We start from the raw sequence: 17649 nt of genomic DNA on the forward strand, positions 1-17649 counted from the left end.
AGGAAAGCCAGACAAGGCTCCTGTGCTTCCCCGCTGTGCGGAAAAACAGCCCTAGGAGAGATCGGTGTGACCGCAAGTGAGAACAGGCCTGCTTTCTCAGCCAAAGAGAGAGCAGGGTCCACACCAGAAAGACTGCCGAGGAGCTGAAAAGCAAGCCTTCGTTTGCTCGACCTCGTTACTTCCCGGCATCATTTGCACTCCCTTTCGGAAGGTGCTCCTGGAGCCCTTCCTTTGGGGAAGATCCGCCGGCAGTGTGGAACGGTGTGGGTAGAAATCGTGTTCCTCCTGGGCGCTGCTCTGTCAGCTCTCTGTCAGCAGCAGGCTTCCAGAACGGTGGCTTTTTGGCCTGAAAAGGGGCATCTACTTGTGGAGGGGCTCGCCCGAGACTTGGATCATTGACAGCCACAGGACTCCCTCTTTTCCAGGCGAAAGATGGCCCTACAGAAGAGGTTCTTGAAAGTTGTCATCTTGTTGCTCCCAGTGGTTCTTGGTGAGTTCCCATGGGCAAACAAACACCCGAGAGCGACAGCCTGGCTGTGCTGGATGCCAGCTTTCAGCTGGCCAGATTTCCTTTTGGGCCAGTATGGGCGGAAACTCCCGTGGTCCAAGTGCTTCGTGAGTACGTCCTTGACGGGGACTGGCTTTCGGACTACCAGGAAGACTGGCAGTCTCCCAGCCGTGCTGCTGCTCTGGCCGCTGGTCCGAATGGCTTGCTTAGTCTGCAAGTCTGCGAGAGAAGGGCGTAGGTTTCCAAGCCTGAACGGGGGCTTCCCAGAAGGGAGGGGCCATGCAGGGGGGCCGACGGAGGGGTACCTCTCCTAGCCCATGCAGCCTGGTCTCGGTGCTCGCTGAAGCAGTGAGGGGAGATGGGGAATAGCTCTGGGGCACCGAGCACACCTGAAGATCGTGCCTGCACAGTCCCCTCAAGCCTGGGCTGATGACCCCCGGTCAGAGACGCGTCCTCTCTCTGCACCCCGCGTTCCCCACCTCCTCAGCTAACCTGCTGCCCCACCCCCAAGGCAACAGGGACGAGACAAGGGGGCTGCAGGGATCGCTGGCAACCCTGGTCAAATAACTGTCTCTTGGTGATGTGAATTGCAGCTGGCGTTTACTGCAGGACCTCACTGCCACTGTGGACCATGTGGGCCAAGGGACTGACGGAGGTCGGTGACTCTTGCGGGACAGGCACCTCCTGCGAGGGAGCGTTGCTGACAGTGGCCGGATAAATCACGGGCTCTTCTGCTTCCATGCAGGGTGACCCAAAGAAGCAGCAGCTTGTGCCGTGTCTTCCTAGGGAAGCCTCTCCTGGGAAGCCCCGGCAGCTCTGGTAGTGGATGCTCTAACGGAGCGTTCTTCCCTTTCAGGAGCTGACGTGTGAGTCTGCAGCAGAACTGAAGATGCAGCGGTAAGAGATGTTGCCTGAGCTGGAACTGGCTCTGCGCAGAAGCGTCAGCCGACCTCGTCCTACCGGCACTCATTTTCCTAACAGCCAGGGCTCCCGTGCTTCCCCCCTGCCTTTGCCTTTTGCTCAACCTGGGGCAGAAGGGAAGCGCTCGCAAAGCAGGGAAAGCACCTGCATCTCTCCTCCTTGCTGAGCTCAGACACCCCGCAGAGGGGATGGGCCGCTCTCTGACAAGATCTGCTTTCTTGTTCCGGCAGGGACTTGGGCGCTTTGTTGGCGGAGCAAAACCAGAAGATGCAGCTTCTCCTGGAGGAGGTGGCTCAACTGAGGGCGGAGATCAGCAGTGCCAAGAAGGTGAGCCTGCGTTTTGGGGAAGGAGGCTTGGCTGGGCAGAACCCCCGAGAAAGTACTCCGTGGGGTTGTTGGTGGGGTCAGACTGCTGACTGCAGCAACCCAGCCTTTACCCCAGGGGCTTTGCTGGGTGAGCTTCTGCGCTGCACAGGCCCTTCTCCAGCCCCAGTCTAACCGGGCCGCTTCAGGCAGCGGAAAACTCCCGACAGCCTTCCCTTGGCACACCATTGCCTCCAGCCGCTCTGGCCGGGCCCCTGAGGCAGTGGTGAGACCCAGGCACGCTCACGGAGCCAGCCGTCGCTTGCAGGGCCTGAGCCCGGCTCCCGGCTGGCCTGGAGAGCGTGGAGGGTGGGGACGAGGGTGTGGGGGCCCTCGTCAACCCACCTCGGGGCCACGGCCACAGATGCTGTTCCTCAGGCCTCACGGCTCAGGTCAGCAGCAGAGAGTCTTGCAGCTCCGTGGACAAAGCTTGCCTTGGATTTCTGACGGTGACGCTTTGCTTCCGCGGGCGCTAGTAGCCACGCTGAACTGCCCGCTGATGCGGTCCTTTTCGGTGTTCCTTTACGGCAGCGTTCCCAGGAAGGTCAGGAAGTGAACCAGGCAGCGTCCGAGATGGCTTTGAACGTCTATGTCGAGATGTCTGACTGGGCCCTGAAAAGCTCTGGTATGGACACAAGCAGCCCAGTCTCCTTGCCCTGCGCTTGCCTGTCGCGCCTCCCAGAGGAGCCTGTGCTCCAGCCGCTGCTCTCCAAAGTGGGGGAGCTTCAACGCTTCACGGGGTCCAAGAGCAAGGCTGTGGCAGAGTGGCTCTCTCAGACTCCCTCCCAGTCCCGCCCTCAGCCTCCGCACGCGTGCCTCTGGTGCTGCCCTGGCACGCGTTCCTGTGCTGATGGAGGGGCTCTCTTCCTCTCCCCTGCATTTGAAAAGGGAATGGCTGGGCCGTCCTCTGCTGCCCATGCAGCAAGCCCTCCGCTTTGGTCTGCTGTCATTCACACGGGCACCTGCTGCCTCCCATGCCCCTCAGACCTTCTCCTCGTGGCGCCGTGAGAGAAGAAGTCACCGGGCACGTGGATGCCGTCATTCCCCTGCGCAGCTGGGCACCCCCACCAGCGTGGTGACTGACAGACGTGGAGCTGGCCGCCGGCGGCACAAATAGTGTCTGAGCACCAAGTCTTCCTAGTGTGTGCCTCTTGCAGTCACCTGCTCTCCCTTCCTTACAGGTGCCACCATCGACATGCAGAGAACTTCCGCGACCTACAACTGCAAAGAGAATTGGGGCTGCAGGATTTTACAGTTCTTTCGCCCTGCCAACCCTCCTGATACTATCTTGCAGGTATCGTAGCAGAAATCATCAGTGCTGGTTTCTTTCCTTCTCCTTCCCTCCTTCCTTCCTTCCTTCCTTCCTTCCTTCCTTCCTTCCTTCCTTCTTTCCTGTGAAGTTGGGGACCAACCGCAGGGGCTTTCCCCTCAGTCCAGTGGTACTGCTCAAGCCCACCATGTTGATCCGGTTCCTGAAACCAAAGCTCGAACACAGGGCTGGGCTTGCTAGAAAGAAACCCCTGGTTCCCCTCAGGAGGGGAATGGAGCTGAACCGAGCTGAACTGCTGCATCTCGCCCATAGTCCTCTGCCCCAGCTGAGTGAAAGAGCTTCTCCCCGGTGACCCCATTTCCACCCACGCTCATCCCTAACAGCGCCTTTTCAGGGGTGGGAGGCGGGAGGTGGGGGGTGCCCTGCAGAGCCACTGGGCAGGGACGTGTTTCTGCTCAGCCCTGACTAGGATGGCTTCCTAAGCGGTAGTCTCCTCTGCGCCGTAATACTGAGAGCCCCCTTTGTCAGGCAGGGAAGAAGGCCTCCTGCCTTTGTCCATTTCCTCACAGGCGCCTCACTTTCGAGCTGAAATAGACCCCACAGATGCACCGGTGCCTAGGCTTCAGGCTACCCGGGCAGCTGTGTTAGCCCCAACGCTCTCTCACCCTTCATCGCTCTTGCGTTCTGGTTGCAGCCGGGTCTTTCCCCAGGAGACTGCTGGCCTTTACAAGGGCCTCAGGGCCAGGTGGTCATCAGGTTGCCAGCACGAGTCCACCTGACTGCTGTCACGATGCAGCACATCTACAAAGACGTCTCTCCCTCTGGGACCGTCACCAGCGCGCCCAGAGACGTCGCTGTCTTTGTAAGTCTCTGCTGGGCGCTTCTGGTGGGGATCCGGCCCCGGGGGAAAGCCATGACCGGGTCTTGCTTGCTTGTGTGCATCCGCTGAGGTTTGCGTCCTGCTCTCTCCTGAGCACTGCAGTGCCCCAGGGGGATACTTCAAGGGCTCTAGAGGTTTCATCCCTCTTAAGACTTGTTCTGGCCAAGCACCTGGGGGTTCTTGACCAAAACTCAAGGCAGAGACTGAGCTGCGCCCTAACCAGTGCTAGACTACTGCTAGAGCCCCAGCAGAGGCTGGGCGGATAACAGGGCTGATCCGGCGCGTACGTTCCCTCTTTGTCGGGACGAGTCTGAGCTGCTCTCCTTGTGCTTTGCCCCTGAGGGAGTGGATGCGGACGGAGAAGAGGAAACTCTCCTTGGGACGTTCACGTACAACGTGGCGAAAGAGGCCATTCAGACCTTCCCTCTGAAGGTAGGGTCCAGGCACGGGGACAAGAGCAAAAGAGGTTTGCCTGCAAGTCCATGGCAGGAAGAGAGTGAATGCTTTCTCCCTGGGCAGAGGGGCCTGGACCACCGCCGAGAGAGACCTGGCGGGGTTGGGAGGGCTGAGTAGCACGCGGTGGTGGCAGCAAAAGGATAGCAAGGGCAGGGCCAGGCCCGTGGGAGCACGAGTCCCGAGAGATCCCTGGCTGCAGGCACTGCCTTCAGCAGAGCCAGCTGCGCAGGCGGCCGCTCCACCCAAGCAACGGCTTTGTGCCGTGGAGAAACGGACGCCCGGCGCCGAAAGCCGTCGGGCAGCACCGTCGCTCCATCCTGTGGCCTGCCGGCAGGCTGGGCAGCGTCCTCTCCTCCCAGCGTAGCATTCCCCTTCTCTCCCGGTGCTCTCACGCCTGCCAGGAGGAAGGCAGGCAGAGCAGACAGCGGGAGCTTGGTGGCCTTGCACGCCGGCTGCCCCCCGCATAGGAGCACCTCCCCGGCCTCTCTGTCAGCCCAGAGCAAGCAGCAGAGGGAAGGGAGACGCAGCCCCAGCCGGGCCGGCATGCAGAGGATGCCAGCCAGGTGCCTTCCCCCTCCCCGACTCCCCAGCCTGCCCAGCAGCCCCGGTGCCAGCAGCGAGCCTTGCATTTCCACAGCCGCTTCCCAGAGCTTCTTCCTGAGCAGGAGCAGGGCTGGCAGGGGGAGATACGTTGATTGCATTGTGGCTCTTAACGCCCCCGTTTTCTTTTCCCTCTTTTCTTTGCAGGACGCGCCGCTTCCCAGCGCCTTTTCAGATATCAAACTTCTCGTGAAGACCAACTGGGGAAACCCAGCGTACACCTGCATTTATCGAGTGCAGGTTCATGGGAAGATGGCAAACTAGAAAGCCCCAGCCGCAGCCCGAGAAGAAAAAGCAGGGCAAACGTCAAAAAAAAGAAGAAAAACGGGGGCGGGGGGGGGGGGGGGGGGGGAATAAAACAAAATAAGAAGATGTGGCAATTGAGATCGGCGTAGAAGACCTGTCTCCAAAGTGGGGTGTGCAAGAAGGTCCATGGGGGGGGGGGCGGGAGTGCGTGGAAAAGGTCAGAACTTGACTGCTTCCTAAACCAGAGGCCGACGTTAAGCATTCCTACGATTTAACCTTGCGAGGAGGCTCCGCAAGGAGCACCAGCCTCGGGCGGGCAGAAGGACCCGGCGCTTCCGTTACGAGCAGGGAGACTGGCACCCGCCCCCAGAGCCGGCTCTGCAGGAGCCCGCCCACCCTCTTCCGGGCTTCTCGGCCAATGGCGCCCGCCAGGTGGTGACAGGCAGGGCCCCCCGCCAGCCACTGCAGAGCCCTTCTCTGGCCCCGCCCCGCGCCGCTGCGGCCCCGCTGCCGTTGCAACCGGGCAGCCTGCAGGCGCGGGTTGCGGGCCGAAGCGCGAGCCTCGAGCGTCGGTGTCGTCCCCAAAGGGGGTGTTGGTCCGCGGTGTGCGATGAGCCAGTCTCACGCACAGAGACGAGGTATTGTTGATCACAAAGCTGTGCAAGTTTGGGTGCTAGGTGGTAACTCCGCAAAGCTGGCACGCCTGGGGATTCTCCAGAGTTCCTTTTATGTACTTCCTTATCAGCTGGTAGGTTTCCTCAGAGTTCCCTCTAACGCCCATCGGTTAGTAAGTTGCATATGGTTACACAACCTTTACTCTTACTACGCGTGCTCTGTGAGTAAGGGTCTCTGCCTGGGCCGGGGTCTCCTGCCCAGTGGGTGTCATTTTCAGCATTACAGTGAGGGTAGTTTGCTTAAGGACGCAGTTTAGCTGACTATCCAAAACGAAGTATAAACCTGATAATTAGAATGGGTAGAGTTGACATATTTTCCAGGATGTTCCTTCTTCAAGGATAGCCAACTCCTGATTAGAAGTTCTCTTAACTCATGGCTTCTGACAACCTCAGGGACGGTCACCCTGATCCTAGATGTTGTGTACCCATTCGTTTTTCCTAGTGTGTGCGAGCCACATCTAGCTTCACTAAACTCTTCATCAATTTTTAACCCTCTACTTGCTTAGATAACATTGGGACAGCTCTTGGGGGCTCCCCGGGCTGCGGGTTGGGAGCTCCTCCCTCACTTTCCCGACAGCGGGGCCAGAGGAGCAGACGGAACAGTTTGGCCTAGCACCTTCCCGGCATCCGGGCTGTTGGCTTGTCGGTGAACCCATCGTTTCTGTGAAACGGGTGTGGGGAGCCTGTCTGACTGGCCTGTCGGGAAAGCCCATTCCTCAGCCCCTGAACGTCCCCGTTCTAGATCTCGCCGCTCTCTGTCGGGGGTCTTTTTGTGTCACACTGGTAAGTGTCGACGGGGAATTTTCGAGCGTTTTGCCCCGTGTTATTCTGACCTCCCCGTGGCATTTGGATGACCCTGACCTGTCGCTCCTTTTGACGGACCACCGTCTCTGGGGTTCCCCAGACAGGCTGTCCAGTTCTGCAGCCCTTGAGGTGTTCCCGTCGTGGGCTCCACCATCTAGCACTAGGGTTAGGCTCTTTGGTCCCCCAGGCGCTGCATCGTGCAACACTTCTTTGGTTTTCCCTCCCGCTGTTGCTATTGAGGACATCGTGTTCGGGGGTGTGGCGCCTTCTCCATTACGGACATCCCGGGCAGCCAGTCTCGCTGTCCACTTGGAAAGCTCGTCCAAAGGATGGCAGGGATGGGGAGGGTTAGCAGCCTGTGTTCCTGGCGGCTGTCTAACAGCACGTAGTACTGGGAGGGCATCAGGGTAGCGGGAGCATTCCCTGGGTGTGGTCGGAGGATCCCAAGGGGTTCCTGAGAGGTGGGGCTGGTGGGTGGGCGTCCCAGGGTGCTATTGTGATGCCTTGAATGAAGGCTGGAGCTGAAAGACTCCATTGTATTTTGTAGGGCTTAATTTGTGCTTGCTTGAGCGACTTTGAACCTTTTGGGATGTAAGAAAACCTTGAGGTTTGTTAACAGTATGCACAAAGAGATGAGAAGCCTTAAGTTCTGCTGAGCTCTGCGATTAAAACCTGCCAGGGCCAGCTAACTAGGAAGAAGAGATGAACCACCCCTGAGATGGCCCGCACTGCGCATGCCTTAAGAAGAGAGTTCAATTAGCAGACACCAAGAAAATGACCACCAGAGGGTTTCAAAGACCACCGACCCATTTAATAGCGCATGCCCCGAAGGGCGGACACTGGGTAAATAATTTCTGGGAAATAACATGAATATGTGCAGCAGTTTGGGGAAATGTAATGGGTATGTATATATTAGAACAATATAAGCTTTGCTTGCTGTAGGTAACGGTATGCACGCTAGGAGGAACTATGCCCCGAGCATCCAGCGCTGCAATAAAGAATGCCTGCTTTCTAAGACTCCAAAACTGAGCCTCAGAGAGTTTCTTCGACCGGCTTTTTCGGTAACAGTTGTGCTTCTCCCGTGAGGTTAGTAGGGTTTCTGGGTCATCCCAGGGAAGCCACTGGGGTCTCTAGGTCAGCCCAGAGGAGCTGTTGTGCATCTTGTTGAGGAGAAGGGGGCACGGTGGCCCTCGGCAGTTGCCCACAGGCCACTGTGGGAGGCGGGGTCCCCCCGTGTCAATGTGGAGCCTGAGGGGCCCAGCCCCAGGCAGGATGCTGCCATCGCTGCCCGATCCCACAGGAACCCCCTTCCAGAGCTGGACAAGGGAAGCCCGTTCCTACCCAGAGGATCACACCCAAATACCGCCCAACTGCTGGAGTGCGAGAGCCACCCAGCCTGCCGCAAGGCCCCCAGGCGCCCTTTGCTGCCAGGGCCCTCCTGCCATCAATGGCACTGGCAGCTCCGCTGCCTGGACGGCCCACTGCACGGGGGCGGCCCAGGGGTCCGGGCAAGCCTGGGCTGCCCATGGGGAAACGGGCACCTCGTGCCCCCCTGCAAAAGCGGGTGGCATGGCTGGGTAAGCTGCAGCCCCGCACCGCCCCAGCGCAGCTTGGGCCTGCACCGGCGTGGGACTCCCACCGGCCAGTGAGGGGGGACATGGCGGGGCTGTGCTCCATGCGCCCTGTGTCGCCGTGCTGCCATGCTGGGACCCTGGTACAGGCCGTGCTGCCCAGTGGTCCCTGTGCAGGGGACCCTCCTGGGCCCTTGTGAGACGAGGAAGGAGCCCACTCCTATTTCAAACGAGGGAAGTCAAGCCAGAATCAGCAAGGGCGAGAAACAAAACGGTCCTTGTTAACCAAGACGTGTCGCTGGGCCCCTGACAGCGCATCTGGGCTCCCGGGTTTTTCTCCTTGGCGTACGAAACGGTTGCAAGGGGAGAAACGCCGCCGGAAGCATGGGGCGAGAGCAAAGCCCCCTTTCCAGCGCCCTCTCTGGTTACCCGGGGATGCCCGGGAGAGCTGGAACCCTCCCCGGCAGGCCAGGCCAGGCCAGGCAGCTGCCCGGCAGGGGAGCGTGGCAGGGTTCGGGGGGGCCCACAGGCATGGGCTCCCACTGCCCGGGAGGGCCGCAGCCGTCTTGCCCCAGGGGAGACCACGGGGTCTCCCTGCCCTGCTCAGCCCTGGGGAGCCCCATTGTGACGTCAGAGCCATTGCCACTGTGAGGTCAGAGCTGGCCGCCCACACAGCCCTCTGGTGGGCGAGGAAGTTTCCCACAGTTGCCGTGTGGCTGTTGCCCTGGGCAGGTGCGCTCCTGCTGGGGGGCAGCTGCCACCGCAGCTGGTTTTGCCCGGACAGGCCGCACTGCTGGGGCTGAGGAGGAAGAGCTGAGCGGGGAGCCTGCCTTTGCCCAGGGATGGCGAGGAGAAAGGCCCCCCAGAGAAGACGCCAAGGGGCCTCCAAAGGCTCCTTGGGGAACGAGGCTGACCAGCAGCCGGCAGGAGAGGCAGCGGGGCCGAGCCGCTGCCAGACGAGTAGGTACGAAGTGGGCTGCTCCTGCCCGGGGCTTCAGGTTAGGGTGGTAGCACGGACGTGGCCTAGCACGGTCAGTGGGGAAGCATGGGGAAGCCGACAGAGGTTTTCTGAAGAGCCCCGTGGCTTGCAAAGACCCCCTTCTGTAGGGATGGGTCTCGGCTGAAAGCCCGGCTCGCTCTCCCGGCCAAAAGCCAGGGTGCAGCAGGGGCTTTTGGGGAGGCGGTAGCCTCGTGCTGCAGGGGTCGGAGCCCAGCCCTGCTAGCAGCACAGGGAGATTTTGCTGCACGGGGGGGGCCAAGCCCCTGGGACCTGAGACTGGCCCCCTCGGGACGCTGAGGCACAGTGCTGCCTGGCTGAGGGGGGCAGCTGTGCAGAGAGGAGAGGGGCTGGGAGACCGGCAGTGGCCAGGGAAGAAGTGGGGGGCCGTGGTGGGGGACAGCAGCCTGTGCCCCCTCCCCGAACGGCCACTGAGAGGTGCCTGCCAAGGGGCGGGTTAGTGCCAGGGCCCAGGGAGCAGGGAGGGACGGGGTGGGAATCGGGCTGTGCTGCCGGGTCGGCTTCCCGAGGCGGGGGACTGCCGCTGCCAGCTTGCTTCCTCTTCTCCCGCTGCAGGCCTGTAAAGCAAAGGATGGGCAAAGGAGAGGGAGGGGACCCCTAGAAGCAGCCCAGCTGGGCTGCCCTCTCTCGCTGCTGCCGGGACGGCCCGTCCTCTGGCAAGGGCCTCCGCTCAGGCTACTCCTGAGCCCACCTCGGCTCCCGTGGCGTGGCGACGGTGGGCAACCGGCATTTGTCTTTTTCCTCCCACAGTAACCTCTGCTTAGAGATGGAGGTGCTGAGCCTGCCTTCGATGCCAGCTGCCGGCTCAGCCGTTCAAGGGCTTGCCAAGTGGCGCAACAAGGCCACAGAAGTTGCAAGTAAGCTCAGCACTGCTGCTTGCCGCGACGTCCTCTGGGGTGAACTCGGAGAGCTGCAGTGTGCCAGAGCTCTGGCCAGAGGTCACAAGTGGCAGGAGAAGTGCGGGCTGCCCTGCTGCTCTTTGCCCCAGGGAGGGAGTGGGTAGGACTCGGTGCCCACCTCCCCACAGGGAGCTGCAACACGTGTGGCTGGGCATCCTAGGAAAGAGACCTCGAGAGACAGGCCTAACTGTTCTCTGGTTTCTTTGCCCAGGGACGGCCTTCAGCCTTGCTTGCCAGCTGGCAGGTGCCCTTGTCTCCCTGTGGAGACAGATGCTGAGCACAGGTGTCTTCGCCGTGTACGTACTACATGTTTCTGCTGTGGACGGGGGGAGAAAGGGGATGTCTGAGGGTCAGTGCAAGCCAAGGGGAGGGCAGAGGGTGTTGTTGCCCAGCCAGCAGCCGGGGCTCCCGCTCGGGCGCTGCTCGTGCTGTGGCCAAGAGCAAAGCCCCTCGGCAGTCTCACTCCCACGCATTTGCTGGAGCCCCAAACTTTGGCTGCGGTAGGACAAACTGCCACGTAGCCGGACGCTCGGGTGCAGAGCCAAGCCTCTGCAGGGAAGGGTTTTCCCCAGCTCCAGCAAGAGACCGTGCGGGTCGGGGAGGGCTCTGGGAGGAAAGCCAGACAAGGCTCCTGTGCTTCCCCGCTGTGCGGAAAAACAGCCCTAGGAGAGATCGGTGTGACCGCAAGTGAGAACAGGCCTGCTTTCTCAGCCAAAGAGAGAGCAGGGTCCACACCAGAAAGACTGCCGAGGAGCTGAAAAGCAAGCCTTCGTTTGCTCGACCTCGTTACTTCCCGGCATCATTTGCACTCCCTTTCGGAAGGTGCTCCTGGAGCCCTTCCTTTGGGGAAGATCCGCCGGCAGTGTGGAACGGTGTGGGTAGAAATCGTGTTCCTCCTGGGCGCTGCTCTGTCAGCTCTCTGTCAGCAGCAGGCTTCCAGAACGGTGGCTTTTTGGCCTGAAAAGGGGCATCTACTTGTGGAGGGGCTCGCCCGAGACTTGGATCATTGACAGCCACAGGACTCCCTCTTTTCCAGGCGAAAGATGGCCCTACAGAAGAGGTTCTTGAAAGTTGTCATCTTGTTGCTCCCAGTGGTTCTTGGTGAGTTCCCATGGGCAAACAAACACCCGAGAGCGACAGCCTGGCTGTGCTGGATGCCAGCTTTCAGCTGGCCAGATTTCCTTTTGGGCCAGTATGGGCGGAAACTCCCGTGGTCCAAGTGCTTCGTGAGTACGTCCTTGACGGGGACTGGCTTTCGGACTACCAGGAAGACTGGCAGTCTCCCAGCCGTGCTGCTGCTCTGGCCGCTGGTCCGAATGGCTTGCTTAGTCTGCAAGTCTGCGAGAGAAGGGCGTAGGTTTCCAAGCCTGAACGGGGGCTTCCCAGAAGGGAGGGGCCATGCAGGGGGGCCGACGGAGGGGTACCTCTCCTAGCCCATGCAGCCTGGTCTCGGTGCTCGCTGAAGCAGTGAGGGGAGATGGGGAATAGCTCTGGGGCACCGAGCACACCTGAAGATCGTGCCTGCACAGTCCCCTCAAGCCTGGGCTGATGACCCCCGGTCAGAGACGCGTCCTCTCTCTGCACCCCGCGTTCCCCACCTCCTCAGCTAACCTGCTGCCCCACCCCCAAGGCAACAGGGACGAGACAAGGGGGCTGCAGGGATCGCTGGCAACCCTGGTCAAATAACTGTCTCTTGGTGATGTGAATTGCAGCTGGCGTTTACTGCAGGACCTCACTGCCACTGTGGACCATGTGGGCCAAGGGACTGACGGAGGTCGGTGACTCTTGCGGGACAGGCACCTCCTGCGAGGGAGCGTTGCTGACAGTGGCCGGATAAATCACGGGCTCTTCTGCTTCCATGCAGGGTGACCCAAAGAAGCAGCAGCTTGTGCCGTGTCTTCCTAGGGAAGCCTCTCCTGGGAAGCCCCGGCAGCTCTGGTAGTGGATGCTCTAACGGAGCGTTCTTCCCTTTCAGGAGCTGACGTGTGAGTCTGCAGCAGAACTGAAGATGCAGCGGTAAGAGATGTTGCCTGAGCTGGAACTGGCTCTGCGCAGAAGCGTCAGCCGACCTCGTCCTACCGGCACTCATTTTCCTAACAGCCAGGGCTCCCGTGCTTCCCCCCTGCCTTTGCCTTTTGCTCAACCTGGGGCAGAAGGGAAGCGCTCGCAAAGCAGGGAAAGCACCTGCATCTCTCCTCCTTGCTGAGCTCAGACACCCCGCAGAGGGGATGGGCCGCTCTCTGACAAGATCTGCTTTCTTGTTCCGGCAGGGACTTGGGCGCTTTGTTGGCGGAGCAAAACCAGAAGATGCAGCTTCTCCTGGAGGAGGTGGCTCAACTGAGGGCGGAGATCAGCAGTGCCAAGAAGGTGAGCCTGCGTTTTGGGGAAGGAGGCTTGGCTGGGCAGAACCCCCGAGAAAGTACTCCGTGGGGTTGTTGGTGGGGTCAGACTGCTGACTGCAGCAACCCAGCCTTTACCCCAGGGGCTTTGCTGGGTGAGCTTCTGCGCTGCACAGGCCCTTCTCCAGCCCCAGTCTAACCGGGCCGCTTCAGGCAGCGGAAAACTCCCGACAGCCTTCCCTTGGCACACCATTGCCTCCAGCCGCTCTGGCCGGGCCCCTGAGGCAGTGGTGAGACCCAGGCACGCTCACGGAGCCAGCCGTCGCTTGCAGGGCCTGAGCCCGGCTCCCGGCTGGCCTGGAGAGCGTGGAGGGTGGGGACGAGGGTGTGGGGGCCCTCGTCAACCCACCTCGGGGCCACGGCCACAGATGCTGTTCCTCAGGCCTCACGGCTCAGGTCAGCAGCAGAGAGTCTTGCAGCTCCGTGGACAAAGCTTGCCTTGGATTTCTGACGGTGACGCTTTGCTTCCGCGGGCGCTAGTAGCCACGCTGAACTGCCCGCTGATGCGGTCCTTTTCGGTGTTCCTTTACGGCAGCGTTCCCAGGAAGGTCAGGAAGTGAACCAGGCAGCGTCCGAGATGGCTTTGAACGTCTATGTCGAGATGTCTGACTGGGCCCTGAAAAGCTCTGGTATGGACACAAGCAGCCCAGTCTCCTTGCCCTGCGCTTGCCTGTCGCGCTCCCCAGAGGAGCCTGTGCTCCAGCCGCTGCTCTCCAAAGTGGGGGAGCTTCAACGCTTCACGGGGTCCAAGAGCAAGGCTGTGGCAGAGTGGCTCTCTCAGACTCCCTCCCAGTCCCGCCCTCAGCCTCCGCACGCGTGCCTCTGGTGCTGCCCTGGCACGCGTTCCTGTGCTGATGGAGGGGCTCTCTTCCTCTCCCCTGCATTTGAAAAGGGAATGGCTGGGCCGTCCTCTGCTGCCCATGCAGCAAGCCCTCCGCTTTGGTCTGCTGTCATTCACACGGGCACCTGCTGCCTCCCATGCCCCTCAGACCTTCTCCTCGTGGCGCCGTGAGAGAAGAAGTCACCGGGCACGTGGATGCCGTCATTCCCCTGCGCAGCTGGGCACCCCCACCAGCGTGGTGACTGACAGACGTGGAGCTGGCCGCCGGCGGCACAAATAGTGTCTGAGCACCAAGTCTTCCTAGTGTGTGCCTCTTGCAGTCACCTGCTCTCCCTTCCTTACAGGTGCCACCATCGACATGCAGAGAACTTCCGCGACCTACAACTGCAAAGAGAATTGGGGCTGCAGGATTTTACAGTTCTTTCGCCCTGCCAACCCTCCTGATACTATCTTGCAGGTATCGTAGCAGAAATCATCAGTGCTGGTTTCTTTCCTTCTCCTTCCCTCCTTCCTTCCTTCCTTCCTTCCTTCCTTCCTTCCTTCCTTCCTTCTTTCCTGTGAAGTTGGGGACCAACCGCAGGGGCTTTCCCCTCAGTCCAGTGGTACTGCTCAAGCCCACCATGTTGATCCGGTTCCTGAAACCAAAGCTCGAACACAGGGCTGGGCTTGCTAGAAAGAAACCCCTGGTTCCCCTCAGGAGGGGAATGGAGCTGAACCGAGCTGAACTGCTGCATCTCGCCCATAGTCCTCTGCCCCAGCTGAGTGAAAGAGCTTCTCCCCGGTGACCCCATTTCCACCCACGCTCATCCCTAACAGCGCCTTTTCAGGGGTGGGAGGCGGGAGGTGGGGGGTGCCCTGCAGAGCCACTGGGCAGGGACGTGTTTCTGCTCAGCCCTGACTAGGATGGCTTCCTAAGCGGTAGTCTCCTCTGCGCCGTAATACTGAGAGCCCCCTTTGTCAGGCAGGGAAGAAGGCCTCCTGCCTTTGTCCATTTCCTCACAGGCGCCTCACTTTCGAGCTGAAATAGACCCCACAGATGCACCGGTGCCTAGGCTTCAGGCTACCCGGGCAGCTGTGTTAGCCCCAACGCTCTCTCACCCTTCATCGCTCTTGCGTTCTGGTTGCAGCCGGGTCTTTCCCCAGGAGACTGCTGGCCTTTACAAGGGCCTCAGGGCCAGGTGGTCATCAGGTTGCCAGCACGAGTCCACCTGACTGCTGTCACGATGCAGCACATCTACAAAGACGTCTCTCCCTCTGGGACCGTCACCAGCGCGCCCAGAGACGTCGCTGTCTTTGTAAGTCTCTGCTGGGCGCTTCTGGTGGGGATCCGGCCCCGGGGGAAAGCCATGACCGGGTCTTGCTTGCTTGTGTGCATCCGCTGAGGTTTGCGTCCTGCTCTCTCCTGAGCACTGCAGTGCCCCAGGGGGATACTTCAAGGGCTCTAGAGGTTTCATCCCTCTTAAGACTTGTTCTGGCCAAGCACCTGGGGGTTCTTGACCAAAACTCAAGGCAGAGACTGAGCTGCGCCCTAACCAGTGCTAGACTACTGCTAGAGCCCCAGCAGAGGCTGGGCGGATAACAGGGCTGATCCGGCGCGTACGTTCCCTCTTTGTCGGGACGAGTCTGAGCTGCTCTCCTTGTGCTTTGCCCCTGAGGGAGTGGATGCGGACGGAGAAGAGGAAACTCTCCTTGGGACGTTCACGTACAACGTGGCGAAAGAGGCCATTCAGACCTTCCCTCTGAAGGTAGGGTCCAGGCACGGGGACAAGAGCAAAAGAGGTTTGCCTGCAAGTCCATGGCAGGAAGAGAGTGAATGCTTTCTCCCTGGGCAGAGGGGCCTGGACCACCGCCGAGAGAGACCTGGCGGGGTTGGGAGGGCTGAGTAGCACGCGGTGGTGGCAGCAAAAGGATAGCAAGGGCAGGGCCAGGCCCGTGGGAGCACGAGTCCCGAGAGATCCCTGGCTGCAGGCACTGCCTTCAGCAGAGCCAGCTGCGCAGGCGGCCGCTCCACCCAAGCAACGGCTTTGTGCCGTGGAGAAACGGACGCCCGGCGGCGAAAGCCGTCGGGCAGCACCGTCGCTCCATCCTGTGGCCTGCCGGCAGGCTGGGCAGCGTCCTCTCCTCCCAGCGTAGCATTCCCCTTCTCTCCCGGTGCTCTCACGCCTGCCAGGAGGAAGGCAGGCAGAGCAGACAGCGGGAGCTTGGTGGCCTTGCATGCCGGCTGCCCCCCGCATAGGAGCACCTCCCCGGCCTCTCTGTCAGCCCAGAGCAAGCAGCAGAGGGAAGGGAGACGCAGCCCCAGCCGGGCCGGCATGCAGAGGATGCCAGCCAGGTGCCTTCCCCCTCCCCGACTCCCCAGCCTGCCCAGCAGCCCCGGTGCCAGCAGCGAGCCTTGCATTTCCACAGCCGCTTCCCAGAGCTTCTTCCTGAGCAGGAGCAGGGCTGGCAGGGTGAGATACGTTGATTGCATTGTGGCTCTTAACGCCCCCGTTTTCTTTTCCCTTTTTTCTTTGCAGGACGCGCCGCTTCCCAGCGCCTTTTCAGATATCAAACTTCTCGTGAAGACCAACTGGGGAAACCCAGCGTACACCTGCATTTATCGAGTGCAGGTTCACGGGAAGATGGCAAACTAGAAAGCCCCAGCCGCAGCCCGAGAAGAAAAAGCAGGGCAAACGTCAAAAAAAAGAAGAAAAACGGGGGCGGGGGGGGGGGGTGGGGAATAAAACAAAATAAGAAGATGTGGCAATTGATATCATTGCACGATGGCTGCCCACGAGAATGAGTGCTGTGAGGTGTTGTATCTCAGGGAAAGCTTTCATCTCCAGTGCTGTTGTGCCATTGAATAGGCTGCCAAGGGAGGGTGAAGACCAGCAACACCTCTCAGGCTGGCACCTTCCTTGTGGGAGATCCAGGCGGAAGTTTTCCATTTTGGAGAGAGGCTCTGCGAGACAAAGCACCATGAGATATTGCGTCTCTGGTAAAGCAGAGATCCCCAGTGCTGTTGTGCCTGTGAATAGGCTGCCAAGGGAAGGTGAAGACCAGCAACAGCTTTCAGGGCTGGTTCATTCCTTGTGGGAGATCAGCCGGACGTTTTCCATTTCAGAAAAAGGATCTGCCGAGAACGAGCGACATGAGATTTTGTGTCTCTGGCAAAGCAGAGATGCCCAGTGCTGTTGTGCTTTGAATAGGCTTCCAAGGGATGGTGAAGACCACCTACGGCTTTCAGGGTTGGCTCCTTCCTTGTGGGTGAAGGATCTGGACATTTGCCTTTTCGGAATGAAGCTCTGCCGAGAACCAGCACCGTGTAATATGCCATCTGTGGTTTAGCACAGATGCCCAGTGCTTTTGTGCCTGTGGATAGGCTGCAGGGGGACGGTGAAGACCACCTATGGCATCCAGGGCTGGCACCTTCCTTTTGGGAGAAGGAGCTGGACGTTTGCCTTTTCAGAAAAAGGCTCTGCGGAGAATGAGAACCATGAGATGTGCCTTCTGAGGGTAAGCAGAGATCCTCAGTACTGTTGTGACTGTGGAAAGGCTGCAGGGGGAAGGTGAAGACCACCTACGGCTTCCAGGGCTGGCACCTCTCTTCTGGCAGAAGGAACTGGACGTTTGCCTTTTCAGAAAAAGGCTGGGCGGAGAGCAAATACCGTGAGATGTTCACTGTCTGTGAAAGCAGAGATACCCAGTGCTGTTGTGGCTAAAGATAGGCTGCATGGGGACGGTGAAGACCAGCAAGAGCTTTCAGGGCTGGCACCTTCCGGACGTTTGCCTTTTCAGAAAAAGGCTCTGCCGAGAACGAGCACCGTGACATGCTGAGTCTCTGGGAAAGCAGAGATCCCCAGTGCTGTTCTGCCAGTGGATAGGCTGCAGGAGGACGGTGAAGACCAGCAAGATTTTCCAGGGCTGGCACCTTCCTTGTGGGAGAAGGAGCCAGACGTTTGCCTTTTCAGAAAAAGTTTCTGCCGAGAACGAGCACCGTGAGATGCTGAGTCTCTGGGAAAGCAGAGATCACCAGTGCTGTTGTGGCTAAACATAGGCCACAGGAGGATGTGGAAACCAAGCAAGATCTACCAAGGCTGGCAACTTTCTTCTGCGAGAAGGAGCCGGATGTTTGCCTTTTCAGAAAAAGGTTCTGCCGAGAACAAGCACCGTGAGATGCTGAGTCTCTGGGAAAGCAGAGATCCCCAGTGCTGTTTTCC

General features: G+C 60.0%; 1 protein-coding gene across 24 annotated transcripts in view; it reads left to right on the forward strand.

The window, feature by feature from the left end:
* LOC126052126 (SUN domain-containing protein 5-like) overlaps positions 1 to 16148 on the forward strand; it is a 48495-nt gene extending 32347 nt beyond the window's left edge. For 7 of the 24 annotated variants that reach the window (XM_049832339.1, XM_049832344.1, XM_049832342.1 and 4 more), the window contains 3 exons: positions 3757 to 3924; positions 4285 to 4374; positions 15967 to 16148. In XM_049832339.1, coding sequence (XP_049688296.1) covers positions 3757 to 3924; positions 4285 to 4374; positions 15967 to 16083 — 375 coding nt within the window. In that variant the 3' untranslated portion in view covers positions 16084 to 16148. Of the gene's footprint in view, positions 1 to 123; positions 491 to 1101; positions 1406 to 1659; positions 1757 to 2323; positions 2418 to 2973; positions 3087 to 3756; positions 3925 to 4284; positions 4375 to 12182; positions 12227 to 12480; positions 12578 to 13144; positions 13239 to 13794; positions 13908 to 14577; positions 14746 to 15105; positions 15196 to 15966 lie in introns of those variants that run through there. The other 17 variants (XM_049832347.1, XM_049832346.1, XM_049832336.1 and 14 more) reach the window with 13 other exon arrangements.
* The last annotated feature ends 1501 nt before the right edge of the window (positions 16149 to 17649 follow it).

Source organism: Accipiter gentilis, chromosome 29 (assembly GCF_929443795.1).
Source record: "Accipiter gentilis chromosome 29, bAccGen1.1, whole genome shotgun sequence".
NCBI lineage: Eukaryota > Metazoa > Chordata > Aves > Accipitriformes > Accipitridae > Astur > Astur gentilis.